Source organism: Nicotiana sylvestris, chromosome 3 (assembly GCF_000393655.2).
Source record: "Nicotiana sylvestris chromosome 3, ASM39365v2, whole genome shotgun sequence".
Lineage (NCBI taxonomy): Eukaryota > Viridiplantae > Streptophyta > Magnoliopsida > Solanales > Solanaceae > Nicotiana > Nicotiana sylvestris.
Window position 1 is genome coordinate 206073418 of NC_091059.1, and position 20219 is coordinate 206093636.

A 20219-nucleotide genomic window follows, 5' to 3' on the forward strand; every position below is an offset into this window, starting at 1 on the left:
ATGACGCTGCACAAACTCGCGAACATCCTTTGGGTCAACATCTGAACCCGAACCGTCGCCCTCGGCGCGCAAACCCCCGCTAATAGTAGATGATACGTCGCCCTCTGCGGAATGCGTAGACCCCCATCCTTGATAAACCCCTTCTGTTTGGGGATATCTCCCCGCCAAGATGGCGTCGGCCATAAACTTGGGTACCGGTACCATCTCCAATGCACTCGTCCTGCTCTTGCCGGTCTCAACAACCACGCTCTTCCCAAGCTCCACCCTCATCTTCTTTCTCAACGAAGACTCGTCCCCATTAGAGGACTCATCCACGGGGTGTTGAACTGGTAAAGAAGGGTCTCCTCCCTCACAACCAGGTCTCAAGAGGAGCCCCTCGCCTGTAACGACTGGGCATGATCCTCTTGGGCGGACTCACCCAAAGTGAATTGCATCCCTGCAGAGGCGACGGCCCTACGAAATGCAGGGACTGGGGGGCCCGCCTAGAAGCTCCACGACCTGCCGTCATAAAGAATCGTATCAATAGATAATGATATATGGACGAAGAATTATACAGAGGAAGGCACTCACCAGATGAAACTTTCGGCCCAAAGTGTTTCACGAAAGCAAGTCAGTCTCGAGTCTCCACTGCATGGGAAGCAGACGGGTTACCCCATCCCTTTATGGCTGCAATTAAGGGTGTCAATGGATATTCGAAAACCGACTAAACCGACCGAATCGTACTGCACCGAACTAATTTTTAGGTTTCTTTTTAAGAAACCGTAAGTTTTTATATAAATCTATAACCGCACCGATAATTAGGGTAGGTTTTTATTTTATAAAAATAAACCGAAAAAATACCGAATCGTACCGAATAAATTTTACATGTAGAAAATATATTTATTTAGTAAGTTTAAAAAGTAATGATGCATTACATTTTCTTTGAGCCTTGAAATTATAAAAACTATTACAAGTCAACAAGTAATTAAACTCAAAATACTAATTTCTAAAACCTATTATACTACTTCTACTTAAACTAAGTTATTTCAAGTATCTTTATTAGGAAGACACAAAGTATTCTAGTGATTATGAGTAGAAAACTACAATGTATTGAATATGTTTCCTTTCATATAATTTAGATTTATCTTTTTGAATATTTAAACTTCTATAAACTTTATTCTTGAGTCTCAGCTTAGTATATCTTTCAACGCATGTGATTAATATTTTCTTTGCCTTTGTTTGATTTCTTTTATGCTGTTGTAGAATAGTTGATAGATCTATACTTTAGCCATCTTTTGTTTTTAATTCATCACCCTTTAAACAGTAAAAATATCTAGAGAGTTTTACTAAGTCCTATAAAAGAACGTATGTTATTGCAATTCTACTTCTACTGGTGAATTTTACATGATATTAAAAAAATACCAAAAATTAACCGAACCGTACCGATACCGAAGAGAAACCGACATGATTAGGACGGTTTCGAAAAGTCTAATTTTGGTTATACATAAGAGAATAACCGAAAAATTGGTATGGTGCAAATTTTATAAAATAACCGGCCGAACCGAACCATTGATACCCCTAGCTGCAATAGGATAGGGTGGACGCCTCATAGCTGCAAAAGAAAACCACAAATAAACACTAAGGTGAATGAAGAAAAAAGAAAGAGTAAACAAGCGGTGGCACTTACGATTCTCATTCCACCGCTCAGGAAATCTAGCAGGGTCGGATACGATGTGGTCAGTTCTGACAAAGAAGTATTTATGCCAAAATTTGCGGCTCGCCCGATCATCAGTTCCGACCACCATCCCTTTTGTCCCACGGTGCCTCAAATGCACCATAGTACCCCTGTGAAAACTGGGTGAAAATAAATGCAGGAGATGGTGAACGGTAACTTCACACCCTGCCAACTCTGCATACTTCGTCAACAACATGAGTATTTTGAGCGTGTACGGGGAAAGTTGCGTCGGGCAAACCTAATAAAATCGACAGAACTCTTCCGTTAATGAGATAAGGGGGAAGGAATGACCAATCACAAAGGGGTACTCATAAAAAGCACAGTACCATGGTCCATGGACTTCTACGAAGTCTCTTCCCGCTGGAACCATTTCAATATGAGCAGGAATGTTATATTTTGCACGAAGGGCATTGATATGGACTTGCTCAATTTCAGAGAATACTGGGATGGGAGTAGGAGGAGGATCTTTGAGAAAGTCAATTCGAGACAAAGGGTGTCTCGGCAGTAGCTCATCCACGGTGGGAAGGCTATCCCCTTCCTCTATCGCCAAGTCCTCGCCACCGGTAGGGGACGCCATGGATAGCGGGGTGGCGTCAGAAACCCACCTCACGCGATCGGTGTGTTCTAGGCATGTCTGTGAAGGGAGATGTGCTAATGTAACAAGAAAGACCAAGAACAATGAACGAGAGAGAGGATATGAAAAAAAACGCAGAAGCAAAGCTAGAAATGTGAAAGGAAATGATCGGAAGAGAAATGGCCAAACTTTTTTGAAAAAACAAACCTTTCCCCTATTTATAGGGTTGGGTGGCCCCAGAATCGAAGCGAAAAGACTTCTCGTGGCAGCGAAACCGAAGCGACAGGCCATCATGTTGCCCCTCGGGAAGACGTGCCATGATGACGCACGTGGAAGTGACATCACTCTAAAGATAGCACACACCGCCCAAGGTATGGCGAAATGCTTCGTTCTTCCGTCATCAGCCGAAACCGACATGGTTTGCAAATCAAATTTCTTCGTATGCATGGACAACGTCCGCTTATCAAGGACGCCTCAAACTGCGACCTCAACAAGCGGAGGGGCTAACTCTATGGGTCGAAATTTGTACGACCATGACCGAAACCAAGTGTAGCAGAGAGCGAGGTCCCTACGATGCCGCTTCTTAAGGATCGTCATGATGAACGACGATCGACAGTGGCTAGCGAACGTACGACATTTGTAGTCGTGTTAGCATGATAGGAAACAATGGGAATATGCCTCTAGAGTATTCTTTAAGTTGTACTTTTTTTCTTTTGAGAGTAAGAAGGGAAATTGTCCCCTATAAAAGGGGACCGAACGCTTTGTAAAAGGGGGAGGTTTTTTGGATCACAATTCTAAAATCTATATACGACTTTTACTTGAAGCTGAGAATATCTGTTGCAAAATCTCTCTACATTCAAAGCGATCATATTTATAATTTGTCGTCCTTCTCTGAAATACAGAGAAATATTATTCATCTTGCTCATTCTTAGCATCCTTCAAGCTAGATTTTATTATACTTGGCTGAAATTTACCTCTTCAACTTTTTTAATTGATTTAATCAAAAATGTTTCAATATCTTTTGGCCAAACAGGCGCCAGCAACGTTTCCTTCCTTTAACTTCAGCATTGCCTGATCTCTGTTTGTTTTCCTTCTCCTATTGAAATAACAGATTCACAATCCACAAAACTGGTATAACAAAAAAAAAATGTATTACTACTACTTAATTAAGTAACAAGAATTAAGTTGGCGATTACATGCATGTGCCTTACATCTTCAGTTCCAGACTTACAGGGTAAGCTCCCACCATCAAAAACAACTACAGGAGTAATCTTATAATGTCGAAGCAGATTAATTCGATGCATGAAGTAATTCAAGTACTGCAATTTCTTGTCGCCCTCCAAATTAAGGCACAGCTCCATACTACGTGAATATGCTGAAAATTACAGCTTTTATTGATTCTATCCAGTTAAAAAGCTAAACAAAATCGCCTAATTTAGGTCAATATTTAGTCCCTTACCAACTTTATCTCGAGAAAAAAATATTTGAATAAGTAAGATAGTAATTAATCTTCTAAAAGAATACTAAGTACTTATAAAAGACAAACATGGAACAGGTTAATATTTAGTCACTACAAACTTTATCCCGATAAAAAAAATAGTGTAATAAGATTGATTAATTAATCTTCTAAAAGAATACTAAGTACTATGTTTATTCTTCTAAAAGAATACTAAGTACTACAATAGGATAAGAATGGGACCCAACTCTATTATATTTTTCTTCTATAAATAGATTTGTCTTGCCACCACGTACCTTCACATTCTACTCAAACAACCTCTCCATTGAGTTCACAATGATTAAAGCAATTAGTTCTCCATGGCTAATTATGCTGCTAATTGCAGCACTGAGTACTGTAATTACAGTTGAGTCTGATATTAATGATATTTCGCCGGAAAAGTTGAGTTTTGACACCGGAGGTTTAAGCAGAGAGAGTTTTCCGAAGGGATTTATATTCGGAACAGCAACTTCTGCGAACCAAGTTGAAGGTGCTGCTAGTACTGATGGCCGTGGACCTAGTATTTAGGACACATTCATTAAACGACCTGGTATTAATTCATTAATCTTGGATCATACAAGTTTTAATTATGTGGTTTTGATTTTGTTGGTGTTTTGCTTTCACTAATAAATTTTGATGGAATAACAAAAACAGGAGTTGAACCAAACAATGCCAATGGAGAAGTCGCTGTTGACCAATATCATCGTTATAAGGTGAGCGTACGAAGTTCATATATGCTGCAACATATTGGGGTCGTTTCATAGGGCATATAAGAATGATACTAAATAAGATGTATTAGTAATGTTGAGATTATTTATCGATTGTTTGGTTTGTATTAAATATTTGGATTAATTATAGTGAGATTATTTCTTATCGACGGATTGTTTTGTTTGAAAAGACAGTTCTGTCTTTATTATTACAATCCCATATTATGAAACATTAAACTATGTTGTTTGAAATTTTCCAGCAACGTGAAATTTTTGAATTCTCTTTCAAGCATATACGCGAAATTATTTGCCATAACTAATTACAATATGTAATTGTAAGTGTACCAAATTGTTATCCGCTGAATATTTCAACATAGTTTTTAATGTATAAGGTGATCCTTTAATTCTGCTATTAATCTTCATGCCACTTTAATCGATACAGGAGGATATTGATCTGTTGGCGAATCTGAATTTTGAAGCTTATCGCTTCTCAATTTCATGGTCCAGAATTTTTCCAAGTAATTTCACTATTCCTTTTCCTATGTTATAGTCTATTCTAGCCATTTGCAATAATAACTGATAATTTAATCTTGTGTCTAAAATTTTTAATGTAGATGGAACTGGTAAAGTAAACTGGAAAGGAGTTGCTTATTATAACAGGTTGATCGACTACATGCTCGAAAGAGGTAACAATCATAGAGATTGTTGTTGTGAAAATACATAGTTAAGTACTATACTGAAATTTAAACAAATTTTTAACAGGTATTACCCCATATGCTAACCTTAATCACTATGATTTACCACAAGCACTTCAAGATAGGTACAATGGATGGTTAAGCCATGAAGTCGGGATTATGCGGGCAACATTACCCTTCCTAAAGCATTATATGACACCAAAAGGATTGCTTACTATAAGAGCTATTTGCAAGAACTAAAGAAGACTGTAGATGAAGGAGCTAATGTCATAGGCTATTTCGTGTGGTCATTGGTCGACAACTTTGAATGGAGATCGGGTTATACTTCCAGATTTGGCATTGTCTACATTGATTTCAATACCCTCAAACGATACCCAAAGTTGTCAGCATTATGGTTCAAGAAATTACTTAGGCGCCACAAGCATTAAGGCGGTTGTGCCTTGTCTATGTTTTTTTTTTCTCATTAGAAGTAGTTCAGTCTTTAGAATGTCTGTTTAGATTTTAGAGGGCTTGAAACTCATAAGTTGGGGCCTTTATTAGGCACTAGGATTTCAAGTTGTGTTAGTTTAATACAAGAATGCTCTTTCTACAATATAGCTATGATGTTTGCAAGGGAATAAAAGAATGAATGATACAGCTTTAGTACTGCAATTCCTAACTCTTGACTTCTACTTATATAATTATATGCACAAGTCAGAACAAGTATTTTAAACTCTGTATCTAGTTCGAACCTTCTACTTAATAAGCACTAAGAATCAAACTTGCATAATTAGATTGCTTACCAGTGGAATGTTGGCAGAGGAATTGTTGTGTATAATTGATGATAAAATTAAGAAATCTGCAAGATAATAGATTAAAAAGAGAAGTGACTGATCAAAGTAAATCAATCAAGGCTGAAACAAATTCAATAAATTACACTCGAGAAAAGAAATTCAGTATAGAGTTTTTCTTGTTTTCTGAACTTTGGCAATTACTCCTTTTAACCTTCCTTTCGTTGGTAACTTTTCTTAATTCAATTCTTTTAATCGGCTTAGATTCCACACTTCTTTGTGATTCTGGAGTAGTACATACAACTTCCAGGCTTTCAACCTCAGTCACTTCTGAGATTTGTTCAGTAACACTTTCCAATTCATCTGGCTCAATTTCCTCCACTTTTCTTTTCCTAAAAGGATTATTATCTGGAACTTTCAACACTTCTTTCTGCTGACTCTTTTTCTCTTTTCCGACCGTTTTCCTAGTTGATATTGAAGGGCATAGCAAGTTTTGAAGAGCTACTGCTTCCTCTATGCACTCCCTGTCATCCATAAATGGACACTGCTTCTGTTCATCCGAGGTTTGCTTCGTCTCCACCACTGAAAGTGCCAACAAAAACTGTCTCTAATAAAAATTTGGAGCATCATTATCATTTTGCCAGCACATTATGTACCCCTTAGTTCCATTTAAATGCACTAGAAAACGATTGTAATATTAGTGACAATCTATATGTCATGCTTGCCTGTTGTTTCTTTTCTGGTTTTACTAGAAGAAATAGCAAGAAAACTGCAGTCTTTTGAAGCTTGAGCAGATGCCTGTTGTCGAGAGAATGGACCGCAAATTTTCTTGATGTTTGCAGTAGACACATGATTTACCATGTTTGGAAAGAAATCGAAGGCCTCCATTGTACAAGGATCTATGCTACCTTGAGCAATTGCAGTTGCCAATGATGGAAGAATTTCTCTATTGACTGTCAAGGATAAATAGTTTTGCCATACCTATCATTGCAAAAGCATCAGATATAGCAATTTAAAGCACTATTTTGCAAAAGGTCAGAGAATGCTGAAGCTTCATTCATAACAGAAGGCAAGCTCCAAGTAAGAGGAGGACAAAGTTTGTCATATAACTCCAGAAGGATAAAAACCACAAAGAAACTAAAGGATACGGTCCTAAGAAGTCAAGTTCTTCATCCAGAAACGCCATCATCTGGATCTTCCAGATATTGAAGTTGTTGCGTCCATTGAATCTATCAATTTCAAACTTCATGGAACTCATATTTGCTTGTTCTTTCTCCTTGGATCGTTAAAGAATCCTGTCGCTCTGATACCAATTGTTAGCGGAAACGTAAAAGAAAGAACACAAGATTTAACGTGGTTCGGATCAAAATAATCCTACGTCCACCAGAGAACAATTGCCCTTTTAATATTAACAAAGGAAGGGGAGATTTCCCAATTACACTTAAGAGAATTTCTCTCTTAACTCTCTACTCACTACAATGTATTGTATTATTTTGGGATGATTTCTACAAGTGAAGGAGTGCATCTATTTATAGAGGTAAAGACCTCCTCTTGATGTCATTGCTGACATCAAACTACCTCCTCTTGATGTCATGGGTGACATCAAAGGAGGAAGCTTCCTCCTAGCATCCACACCAACTCTTTCCACCAACTCTTCCAATTGGCATGCCATTGTTAACTAAACATAAACCAACATTTTCAATCTCCACCTTGGTTTGCGTTTCGAGCGTGTGAACAACTCTGGCCAAAACTTCTAAGCTTACTGGGCAACCCCGTTGTAAGAAACAAGAAGAATCAAACCATTGTTGAACATACCACCTCCACCTAGCAACTGTTCTCTTCGGAGTTGCATCAGTTGATGCACACCCCCGCCAAGTCCTTGCAGTGTGCAAACTTAGCGAGCGGGACTATCTTGGTCAACATGTCTGCAGCATTATCATCTGTGATAACCTTCACGACCTTGATAGTTCCCTCATCAATAACATCTCGAATAAAATGAAATCTGACATCAATGTGTTTAGTGCGCTCATGAAATCTCTGATTTTTCATTAGATGAATAGCACTCTGACTATCACATCTAAGAGTTGATTCCAGCTGAACCAAACTCAATTCCGCTACTAAACTTTTCAACCAGATAGCTTCCTTTACCGCCTCCGCTGCTGCCATGTATTCTGCTTCTGTCGTAGACAAAGCGACAATCGACTGCAAAGTCGACTTCCAACTGACGGCACTGCCAACGAGGGTAAAGATGTATCCAGTTGTGGACCTTCTTCTGTCAAGATCTCCTGCATAGTCAGAATCCACATAACCGAGAATTGAAATACCTGTACCACTTTTTCGAAAGGTAAGACCAACACCAGAAGCTCCTTTGAAATATCTCAATATCCACTTGACAGCTTCCCAATGCCTCTTTCCTGGGTTGGACATGTATCTACTTACCACACTTACAGATTGAGCAATATCTGGACGTGTGCATACCATAGCATACATAATACTACCAACTGCACTGGCATAAGGAATCTTTGACATATGCTCCACCTCATCCTCGGACTGAGGCATTTGTGACTCTGAAAGTTTAAAATGAGGAGCTAATGGTGTACTTACAGGCTTGCACGTTTGCATATTGAATCTCTCGAGAACCCTTTCAATATACCTCTTCTGAGAAAGATGTACAACATCGTCTTCTCTTGAAATCTCCATACCAAGGATTTTCTTTGCAGCTCCTAAATCCTTCATGTCAAATTCCTTACTCAATAGTTTCTTCAAAGCATTTATCTCTGTAATGTTGTTAGCAGCAATAAGCATATCATCAACATACAACAGTAAATAAATCATTGAGTTACCAGACATCTTCTTGTGATACACACAACTATCAAATGCACTCCTTGAGAATTCATGTGTAGTCATGAATGCATCAAACCTCTTGTACCACTGTCTAGGGGATTGCTTCAAACCATACAAAGACTTCTTTAGTTGGCATACGTGATCTTCTTTTCCCTCAGCTAGGAAACCTTCAGGTTGATCCATATAGATTGTCTCTTCTAGATCACCGTGTAAGAAAGCAGTTTTGACATCAAGCTGTTGAAGCTCCAAGTCAAATTGTGCAACCAATGCTAGTAGCACGCGAATTGAGCTATGCTTCACGACCGGAGAGAAAATCTCATTGTAGTCAATTCCCTCCTTTTGGCTGAAACCTTTTGCAACCAATCTCGCCTTGAACCTAACATCTTCCACTTCAGAAATTCCCTCTTTCTTTCGGTAGACCCACTTGCATCCAACTGTCCTCTTCCCCTTTTGTCTTTTCACTAAGACCCATGTCTGATTCTTGTGAAGAGACTCCATCTCTTCAGTCATGGCTAACCGCCATTGTGCGGCATCCTTGCAAGAAGTTGCTTCAATATACGAGGAGGGCTCCAGATCTTTAATCTCTTCTTGTGCAGCTACGAACGCATATGCAATCAAGTTTGCTTGATTTATAAGGCGTTCCGGTTCTCGTGTCTGCCTCTTCTCCCTCCCCTTCGCAATTGTGTATGGTTCATTGACAGCAAGTTCTTCAACGCCTACATCTTCTGACTCATCTTTAACCTGAGTCTCTTGATCCTTTTCCTTGGCAAGCTCCACCGGAAGCTCCACCTGCTCGTTGTTCTTGTTTCCTGAAAACTCCACGGAAACTTTACGGGGATCAAGTATAGAGGATTCATCGAAGGTGACATCTCTACTAACTATAAATTTGAGTAAAGACAAACACCAAAGTTTGTACCCTTTTACTCCATCCACATACCCTACGAATATGGCCTTCTTAGCCCTTGGTTCAAGCTTTCCTTCATTAACGTGATAATAAGCTGGACACCCAAATACTCGTAAGTATGAATAGTTAGAGGGTTCACCTGACCATACCTCATTCGGAGTCTTAAAGTCAATTGTCGATGCTGGAGATCGATTGACAATATGAGCAGCAGTGTGAACTGCTTCAGCCCAAAATACTTTGGACATTTTGGCTTGTAAGAGCATACAACGAGCCTTTTCAAGAAGAGTTCTGTTCATTCTCTCGGCAACTCCATTCTGCTGTGGGGTATGCCTGACAGTCCTATGTCTTGAGATCCCATGAACCTTGCAGAATTCATTAAACTCTTCATTGCAAAACTCCAAGCCATTGTCTGTGCGAAGATACTTGATTTTCCGCTCCATTTGATTTTCAATCAAAATCTTCCACTCTTTAAATGCTTCAAAAGCATCACTTTTTGCCTTCAAAAAATACACCCAAACCTTTCGTGAGAAATCATCAATAAAAATGAGAAGATACCTCTTTCCGCCCTTCGATGGAAGTTTAGAAGGACCCCATAAATCTGAATGGATGTAGTCTAGCACTCCTCTTGTCTTGTGTTTGCCAGTGCTGAAGCTGACCTTCTTCTGCTTCCCTAGAACGCAGTGCTCACAGAAGTCAAGCGTGCTGATCTTCTCACCTTCCAAAAGTTTACGATTGCTCAACATCTCCAGTCCACGTGCGCTCATATGACCCAGTCTCATGTGCCATAGTCTTGCCTTGTCATCATTAGATAACTGCACTGTAGATGCATTTGCAGAGCCAACAATGGTGCTTCCGGCCAATGTGTAAAGGCCATTCTCCAGCTTGCCTTTCAGCATGACTAAAGAACCTTTAGTCACCTTCATAGTTCCTGCTTCGCTCATGTACCTGTAGCCTTGTTCATCCAGAGTACCCAAGGAGATCAAATTCTTCTTCAGATCAGGAACATGACGGACTTGTGTAATAGTCCTCACGATTCCATCATGGCAGCGAACCCGAACTGAGCCAATGCCAACTATTGCACAAGTTGCATTATTGCCCATTACTACGGTTCCTCCACTTTTCTCGTAGCTGCTAAACCAGTCTTTTCGGAACGTCATATGCAGAGTACAAGCAGAGTCTAACACCCATTTGTTTTCATAACTACTATTATTATTACACGATGTTGTTAGTACATAATCATTATCAAAATTATGTACCTGTTCAACTGTAGATGCACTCGCCTTTTCCTTGGACTTTGACATTGGGCAATCTCGTTCAAAGTGCCCCTTCTTGCCACAACCCCAACACTCTGTATTCTTCTTGTTCACACGAGACTTTGATCTGTGCTTTGATTTGGTCTTTCCCTGTTGGCTAGTCCGGCCTCTTACAAAGAGGCCACTTGCCTGGTCATCTCTATCTCCTTCAATGTGCCTCCGCACATCACTAGAGTTAAGTGCCTGCCGCACTTGCTCAAGCTTGATAGGCTCCTTGCTATACATCATTGAATTCTCAATATCACGATATCCTGAAGTCAATGAAAATAGCAAAGCACATGCAAGCGTCTCCTCCTCCTTTTTAATTCCTGCAATCTGTAAGTCCATGACAAGTTTATTGAACGCATCTAAATGATCTTGTAACGAAGTACCTGACCCAATCTTAAATGTGTGAAGACGCCGTTGTAACAACATTCTTGTTGTCACTGATCGGTCTTGGTATAGCCCTTCTAGCTTTTCCCACAACTGTTTGGCCGTCTCTTCGGTACCCGTACTCACTTCACAAAGCACGTTAGGTGCAAGGGATAGTTGGATTGCACTCAATGCATCCCCTTCAATCTTCTCCTTGTCGGGAGCTGATATATCCGTAGGATACTTTCCGTCAATAGCATGGATTGAACCTTCCCTCCGCAGTAACGCCATCATCTGGATCTTCCAGATATTGAAGTTGTTGCGTCCATTGAATCTATCAATTTCAAACTTCATGGAACTCATATTTGCTTGTTCTTCCTCCTTGGATCGTTAAAGGATCCTGTCGCTCTGATACCAATTGTTAGCGGAAACGTAAAAGAAAGAACACAAGATTTAACGTGGTTCGGATCAAAATAATCCTACGTCCACCAGAGAACAATTGTCCTTTTAATATTAACAAAGGAAGGGGAGATTTCCCAATTACACTTAAGAGAATTTCTCTCTTAACTCTCTACTCACTACAATGTATTGTATTATTTTGGGATGATTTCTACAAGTGAAGGAGTGCATCTATTTATAGAGGTAAAGACCTCCTCTTGATGTCATTGCTGACATCAAACTACCTCCTCTTGATGTCATGGGTGACATCAAAGGAGGAAGCTTCCTCCTAGCATCCACACCAACTCTTTCCACCAACTCTTCCAATTGGCATGCCATTGTTGACTAAACATAAACCAACATTTTCAGCATGCCATTGTTAACTAAACATAAACCAACATTTTCAGCTCTGATGGTAAGCAACCTCCGCTTCCAACCAAGAGGTTGTGAGTTCGAGTCACCCCAAGAGCAAGGTGGGGAGTTCTTGGAGGGAAAAATGCCGAGGGTCTATTTGGAAACAGCCTCTCTACCCCAGGGAGTGGGATTATACTGGGTTGTTGTTGTTATTGTTGTTCTGTCAGTTGTTAGACTCACATTCTAGCATGATGGAAGACTGCAACTGCTTCTTTAAATGATTTTGTGTAATCTTCAGGCACTTGATCTCCCTTCTCAAACTTCAAGATGGAAAGAACCTGTTAAACATTGGCAATAATTTTTAGTTATGAAGCTCTAACGGTATAAATTTTTTCAGGACATCTTAAGCTAAGAACAATAAGGAACGGTACACATTTGCCCATTTAACTAACAAAACCATATTATACATCAGCTAACACCCCAAAGGGAAGCTACGCCCCTGCCAAATCCCTGGCTCCCGCGTCATCCCTAACCCCCCCCCCCCCCAAAGTCACGCCCAAAAGAAGAAAGGAAGAGGAAAAAACAGCAAATAAACATCTATGCAAAATCCAAAATCAATAGTAATTACAGCTTCCTGTTGACTCCATTAAATTGTTGAACAAGATCTAGTGCAAGTAATTATGCTGTTCCTCAATGTCTTGCTCTAGAAGGCTCTTGTGATTTCACCTCTTAACTAGGAAATGATTTATCTCTTCAATTGGTGTCCATACATGCTAGTATCAGGTAAAAGATCAGGTATCAGACTGGTGCAAAGCTGATGTAAGCAATGACAAACAAACCAAGTATATTATGATGGTATCATAACAGCAATTAATCACCAATTACATTTGCAAGAAGATAAACTTCCTTGCTTTGAACAAATAGAGAATAAGCTTACTCGATCTAAGTTCCGATACTTGGAGACCAGATTATAAGCTTTTGCAATTCCTATACCAGGGACAGACGGAAGAAAATCACAGCCAGCTAAGACGCACATGCCTGCAAATGGTAAATGACCTAAATATTGTAGAAGTTACAAAGAAGAAAGACAATCAAAACTTTCAGCAGCTATTTTGCTTCTGTTGCCTACATGAAAAAAGCAAGTCCATCACAAACACATAAAATCAATGCAATTGAGTTAAAAGCTAGAAATTGAAAGTAACCTGTAAACAAATCTTGGTTGAAATGTCTGAATGAAGGAACGAGAGTAGCAGAACTGAAAACACGGTCTAGTTCCACTTCTTGACCATTGCCATGGGAATCCATCTTAAAGAAAACCTGCTCGCAAGCACGTAATATCAACATAGGTTCTTTAGGTTTTAAGTTAAGAGAAATAAGCTGTTAGGAGAGCAGTAACCCCCATCAGGCCATATCAAAGTATTTGAGAATTTCTTACAGCAGGACAGCCATATGCCAGTAAGTCACTATCTTCAGAAATCACGGCTACAATTCCACTCTTTTCTTCTTCTAGGCTAGACAAGTAGGCTAATTGTGCATCAGCTTCATATGGTGCTACAACAAACTCTATATTCTCCGACTTCAGAATCTGCACTTGTAGTAAATCATAATTACTGCTGGATTACTTGAAATTATGAATTGGCAGATATATAACATTAAAATAATGCCAAACTACTGGAAAGATTCCAGGAACTTGTATGTCGATGCAAATGTCAAATCAAAAAATAAGAAAAAACAAACTTCTGAATGAAAATGTCTTTTATGACTGAAAGTAGACAAGACAAAAGAGATGAATATTGTGTACCTGAATGAGTTGATGTGCCATTGATGGAGTGACACTCACTGCCCTCTACACATGAAGCATTAGAAATGAATATTTTATTTTGCTATCTGAATGGATAGTGCATTAAACATCTAAAGATAAACAAATTAGCATAGTTAAGTATTGTCAAATACCACAACCCTTTAGGCTTATTTAAATCAAACAACAACAACAACAACCCAGTAAAATCCCACAAGTGGGGTCTAGGGAGGGTAGAGTGTACGCAGACCCTACTACTAACCCAAGGGGTAGAGAGGCTATTTCTAATAGACGCTCGGCCCAAGCAGACGAAAAAGACAATATATAAGTACCAACAGCAGAAAGCATAAAAATAATAACAGAATCAAAAGTACCAAAAAATAAATGAAAAACAATAACAGTAGCACGTAAGAAAGGCACTTATTCAAATCATATGAACTAATTATTCCAATTTGTGAGGGTTATTAAAGAAACCACATTTACCATGACTATTTAGAGACTAGATAGTACCTGGAAGAGCTCGACAGCGCCAGCAACATTTCCTTCCTTTAGCTTCAACATTGCCTGATCTCTATTTGTTTTCCTTCTCCTGTTGAAATTAACAGATTCACAATCCACAAAACTGGTATAATAAAGACTGTAATACTACTTAATTAAGTAACAACAATTAAGCTCGCGGTACTTGCCTGTGCCTTTCATCTTCAGTTCGAGACTTGCAGGGTAAGTTCCCACCATCAAAAACAACTACAGGAGTAATCTTATAATGTCGAAGCAGGTTAATTCGGTGCATGAAGTAATTCAAGTACTGCAATTTCTTGTCGCCCTCCAAATTAAGACACAGCTCCATACTACATGAATATGCTGAAAGTACAGCTTTTATTGATTCTATACATTTAAAACCACAAAATATGCAATAACAATTGAATCTTGAGCTAATATATGCCAAACCAAATTAAATACCTCCTTTGTGAAGCCAAGAATACGCATCAATTCCCACCTATAACCAACAAAATATGATTTATTTTTTTAAAATTAAAACACAGAAATGCGATAAATGTGAATGAATCTGTATATTGAATTGAAGGGAGAGGAAAGGGAATGTTACCCTTTTGCCTGCGTATTTTTTAATGTGGACCGATTCAACATAGGGCTTCATGAACCGGAGGAGATCTTTGATACCCATTTCTTTCTCTCTCTTTTTTTTCTTCTAGGTGTTTTCTCCTGGATTTCTTGCTTGAGCTTCTGGGTTTTGGATCTGTAGGTGAAAATTAGGAATTGGAGGAAGTGAGAGAAAATGGCGGGAAGAAGAGCAAGTGTTGAATGGGAAGTGTATATACCTAGCAGTAAAAGCGTCAAGCAACGGCACTGTGACGGAACTAAAGTACCATCCATTGGAAAAACGCCACGTGCGAAAATTCAAAGTCATGTACACGTGGCGGGTAATTATTCGTATGTTTTCTCTACTTTTTTACCTAGTATTGCGAGGTATGACTTGGAGCTTCGGCATTTTAACGTTTTTACCGCGAAGATAAATTTCAAATTTTGGGTCTCAAGAAAAATTTCCCCGCGAACTTGCGTCTGTTGCTGATGCATACACCACGCTCCCAGTTGGCGCGTGCAAATGCTTGAATTTCTCTTTTTCTTTTTCTTTTTCTTTTTGTGAATAACTAACTTTTTCCTATTAATCACCGGTGTATCTAAGGGTGGCAAGTGGACCGGTTAGGCCCGGGCCCGCGAGCCCATATGGTAGTGGGCCTAAACGGGTCTAGTCGTTTAAGCCCGGACCTGGGGGGCTTGAGGTCCAAGTGGGTCGGACCGGACCTAAACGGGCCCAACGGCTACTTTTTTTAAAAAAAAATCCAAAATTTTTTTTTAGCCGTTGCAACATTTAAAAAATAGTCATTGCCCTGCAAAAATAGCCGTTTTACCCTCGCCCCCCCTACTTTGTTTTAACCTCAAACTTTTTATAATTACATGTTTTCCCTATTTTCAATTATAAATACCCCTCATTCTTTCATTTTTTTCACAAAATCACCAATCTCTCTCATTTCTCAAACTCAAATTGAAGTATTCAAGTCTTCACTCATCTCTCATTTCTCAAACTCAAATTCTTAATTCAAGTTAAATCATGCCCGGTGATTCTATATTGCGCCCATTTGTTTTGGAACACTTTAATGTGATAGAAGAAAATGAATAAGTTTACTTAATAAAGTGCAAGAACTGTGGTCGAGTCTACACTCATCGTCCAAAGTTGTAGGGCACACGCTATTTAAGGAGGCATATAAAGAGTTGTCTTGCGCGTTCTCCAGACATTCGTATTTAAGATTTAAGTTGATTTGAGACAATTTGTGTTATTTTAAAATTATTAGATGTATTATGCTTAATGTTTTAGTTTGTTAGATTAATTTGAAGTATTATGTTGAAGGCATTGAACTTTAATTTGAAGTATTAAATGTAAACTTTAATTTGCAACTTTGATACCGACTTCATCTTAATATATATATATATATACATCTTAATATAGCTAATGTTATATCGAAATTCGAATATAGCTTATATATTATACACTTAGTATATCTATAATACTATACTACTATGTATACAATCTTATATAAAGGCAGACCCACTTAGCCCCCCCCCCCCCCCCCCCCCCCCCATATATATATATATATATATATATATATATATATATATATATATATATATATATATATATATATATATATATATATATATATATATAAGCTATATAATTTACAAGAAAATGTCTTAGATAAAAAATTTAAACAAATAAATAGGCCCACTTAGGCCCACTTAAGCAATGTATATACACACACTCACACATATAAGCAATATGTAAAGTATATATGTATATTATAGATATAGATATAGTATATATAATATATATAGGCTATATAATTTACAAGAAATTGCCTTAGATAAAAAAAATTAAAATCAAACCAGGCCCACACACATATATATATATATATATATATATATACAATTTATATAGTATATATGTATATTATAAATATAGATATAGTATATATAATATATAAGCTATATAATTTACAAGAAATTGCCTTAGATAATTTTTTTTATAAAAGATAGTCAAGGCCCATTTAGGCCCGGCCCCGGCCCAGATAGCCCAGGATATTAATTCGTGGTCCCGGTCTGGTTACACCCAAACGCCCATGAAGCCCGAGACCATTTAAGCCGACCCACGAAGCCCGGGCCCACTTAGAAGCGAACCGTTTAGGCCCGGCCCGCGAGGTCCATTTAGGACCGGGCCCTTGACCGTTTGCCACCCTTAAGTGTATCTTACCAAATCCGTCAATATTGGCTTGGCAGGCGTAAGCCAGCCCATAATTTAATAGGAATAGGCTAAGATTTTTGGAACTCATTTAAAAATAGGGAAACTTACACAAATATCTCAAATAAGTCTTAACTTGTCAATCTCTAGCCATTAGTCATGACCTTATCAAAACTAGCCAAGTACATATAAAAATTAAAAAATCAAATAAATAAGGTCTTTCTTTCAAATAATCACATGCAAAAATCACCTTCCATATTTTTAAGCGTGATTAGCAACATTAGATGCAAGACGGAAAGAAATTTCATGGATGAGGTAGCAAATAAGGTGATGAAATATTAATATATATATATATATATATATATATATATATATATATATATATATATATATATATATATATACAATATACCAAAAATCTAAGCAAAAAGAAACTTTTTCATTGTGTATAGTTGAAATTCATTGAAAATATATAGATAAGTCAATACACAAAATTTAAGGAAGATCGGAGGTGATTTGAACTGGTTTTGTATCAAAATTCGTAATTAAATCGTGTTCAAAAAATTTTTCTGCGACACATGTATCACGCATGTATCTCGCACACAAGTATACATGGATATACATGTAATACACAATTGATGCAAATATAATACATATGTGATTCACAAATGATAAACAGTATGATACACATCATTTTTTCATGTTCAGTTTTTACTTCGAATTTTCAATTCATACCACATCAAAACTTCACCAAATCATCCTGACTCTAAGATTCAAGCTCCTTAAGCCAGTCTATTCTAATAGTACCAGCCCAAAAGAAAGCAAATAATTGACTTTTTTGCTACAAATAGCTAATTGGGTAATATTAGTAATATTTGGCTAATATTAATAATATTTTGTGAATTGGCCAATTTTTGTAATGAGTTACTTATAAATGGACATAGATGTTCCCTTAAAAATAAGGCTTTAAGCCCGACCCAAGTAAGTTAGTGGCCCATGAAACTTGACCAAGGTTGGGTTGGGCCGACGTATTTAATTAGAAAAAATGACATTGTATAGCCGTTGTAAAAATAATAGCCGAAAAGATGTATAAAATTTGTATATTTCTCTCTCTGTGTGTGTGTGTGTATATATATATATATATATATATATTGTATGTTATATACAAATTTTATACACTTTTTCGGTTATCAGATGTAAATAATTTTTGGCGCGGACTAAAAGTAATAATACCCCTATTTAATTAAAATTATAAAAAATACAAGGAACTAAAAATAACAAGAAGAGTAATGTAATCTCAAATCGGTAGCATTTTTTATACGAATATAAATATTTTGTGATTTCAAATTTTTAGTTATTTCTTAATGTTTAACTAATTAACATTACATATAATTATATATTTAGATAAAAATAAAGATGTTAAGATATCTTTATTTCATAATAGGATTCAAATGCACTTGATGAAGATAATTTGTTGGTATTGGATATGCCCTGAGTACCTTGAAAATATTTTTGAGTAGTTTGTTTTGAGTAGACTCTTAATGAATGAAATATTGTCCTTCTTTTTGTGTTTTTATTGTAATTTATTATATTTTATTTTAAAATTTAAATTTTAAAAAATATAAAAAAAAATATATTGTGGGCTTGCCCGTGAGGGCCTATGACCCGCGAGGGCTGAGTTAGGCTAACCATTTTAAGGCTCATCGAAACAGTGGGACGGCCCAGCCTAGCCCGTCAAATTCCAAAGCCCAAGTGGTTTCTATTTTATTTAATTATAAACTTCTTTATTTATCTCGACAATGACAGACTTCTTTAAGATATGGTAAAATTCATATGCGATACGATCTAAGATAGTTAACACGAACTTTGGAGGTCAATTGTGGCTACTTTCGCAATCAGGAGGCAATGTGTGTAATTTGCAGAAAATTGCACGGCGCCCCTTTTTAACTTGTAGCCGCTTTGTCTTTCTGTTTGTACCCGTACCCATTTTTTTGTTAAAAGCCTTTTAAAAAGACTATTTCGGCCTTCTTCATTAAAAGACTACTTTCTCTCCAAGTATACGCTAGTCCTTTACAGTCTCTGTCTCTCTCTCCCGTTATTCGCGTTTTTTGATTTGTTCTTTTGTGAAATCAAAGGGTTTTCATCGTTGTTTTGATTTTTCAACTGCTATTCGTCGTTGTTCCCACATTACGATTTAATCACAAATACATTGCATTAATTTTCTGGGTTTTATTTTACGATTTTCTGTGTTTTTTTCTGGTTTTAGTTTGATAGTCATGTATTTATGATTAAATAGTTTCTTAGTGTTTAGTTTGATAAGTGCAATAGTTTTACTTTTACGATTGTGTTTTTAGGTTTTTGGAACGAGTTTTTATGTTGTTGATGAAAATTCTATAAATTCTTCAGTGATTAGACGTCCAAATTTTAAAAAAAAATTGAGAGTTAAATAGATGATACTATTAAAGTGATGGTACCTTTAGATAGGAGCTGAAATTTTCTTTTCATGTTTTGGCATTATTTTTGGATTTGAATTTGTTTTTTTGTTTTTTGTAAAAACTACAGCATGGAGTTGAATGTTTTGTGTTTTGTAACTGGTGAGCTGAAGTTTTTGTGTTTTGTTACTGGTGAACTTCAGCTCTAGATCTGAAGCTTTTGTTTTTGTAACTGTCAAACTTCAGCTTTAGAGCTGAAGTTTTTGTTTTTGTAACTAGCAAACTTCAGCTTTAGAGCTGAAGTTTTGTTTTGTAACTATCGAACTTCAGCCTTCTTGGATATTGAAGTTTTAACTGATCTTTTTGATAATGTCCTAATGTTATTTTTTGTATGTTTTACTTTTTTTGAACAGATGGCACATAAAGCACCTAAAGATCCTAATGCATCTAAAGTATGCAAAGCATCTAATGCACCTAAAGCACCTAGACTACATGTAATACCCCCAGATCCTTATGT

At 37.4% G+C, this 20219-nt stretch overlaps 1 protein-coding gene and 2 pseudogenes across 5 annotated transcripts; 1 reads left to right on the forward strand and 2 right to left on the reverse strand.

The window, feature by feature from the left end:
• The window catches only part of LOC138888604 (exonuclease 1-like), a 102729-nt pseudogene extending 98659 nt beyond the window's left edge, over positions 1-4070 (reverse strand).
• LOC104249726 (exonuclease 1) lies at positions 3338-15261 on the reverse strand. 5 transcript variants are annotated; one of them, XM_070171413.1, is made up of 11 exons: positions 15063-15261; positions 14918-14954; positions 14644-14818; positions 14468-14546; positions 13961-14005; positions 13595-13744; positions 13362-13476; positions 13097-13197; positions 6681-6936; positions 5968-6537; positions 3338-3416 (listed from the first exon to the last, which is right to left on the reverse strand). In XM_070171413.1, the coding sequence occupies exons 1-10, from the start codon at positions 15138-15140 to the stop codon at positions 6098-6100; spliced, it is 1476 nt and encodes a 491-aa protein (XP_070027514.1). In that variant the 5' UTR covers positions 15141-15261; the 3' UTR covers positions 3338-3416; positions 5968-6097. The 5 variants fall into 5 exon arrangements, with proteins under 5 accessions (XP_070027514.1, XP_070027513.1, XP_070027515.1 ...); XM_070171412.1 differs by having other exon boundaries at positions 14644-14830; XM_070171414.1 differs by having other exon boundaries at positions 14644-14805; positions 15063-15090.
• LOC104249725 (beta-glucosidase 44-like) lies at positions 4077-5827 on the forward strand (annotated as a pseudogene).
• Positions 15262-20219: the final 4958 nt, after the last annotated feature.

What these genes read in the sequence shown, in the direction of transcription:
- LOC104249726 (XM_070171412.1), bottom strand. Translation starts at nt 15,140, where the DNA reads ATGGGTATCAAAGATCTCCTCCGGTTCATGAAGCCCTATGTTGAATCG. An exon ending in GCGCTGTCGAGCTCTTCCAG is followed by an intron (nt 14,006 to 14,467) that starts GTACTATCTAGT and finishes CTTCATGTGTAG; the next exon opens with AGGGCAGTGAGTGTCACTCC. An exon ending in AGTATCGGAACTTAGATCGA is followed by an intron (nt 6,937 to 13,096) that starts GTAAGCTTATTC and finishes TTGCAATGATAG; the next exon opens with GTATGGCAAAACTATTTATC.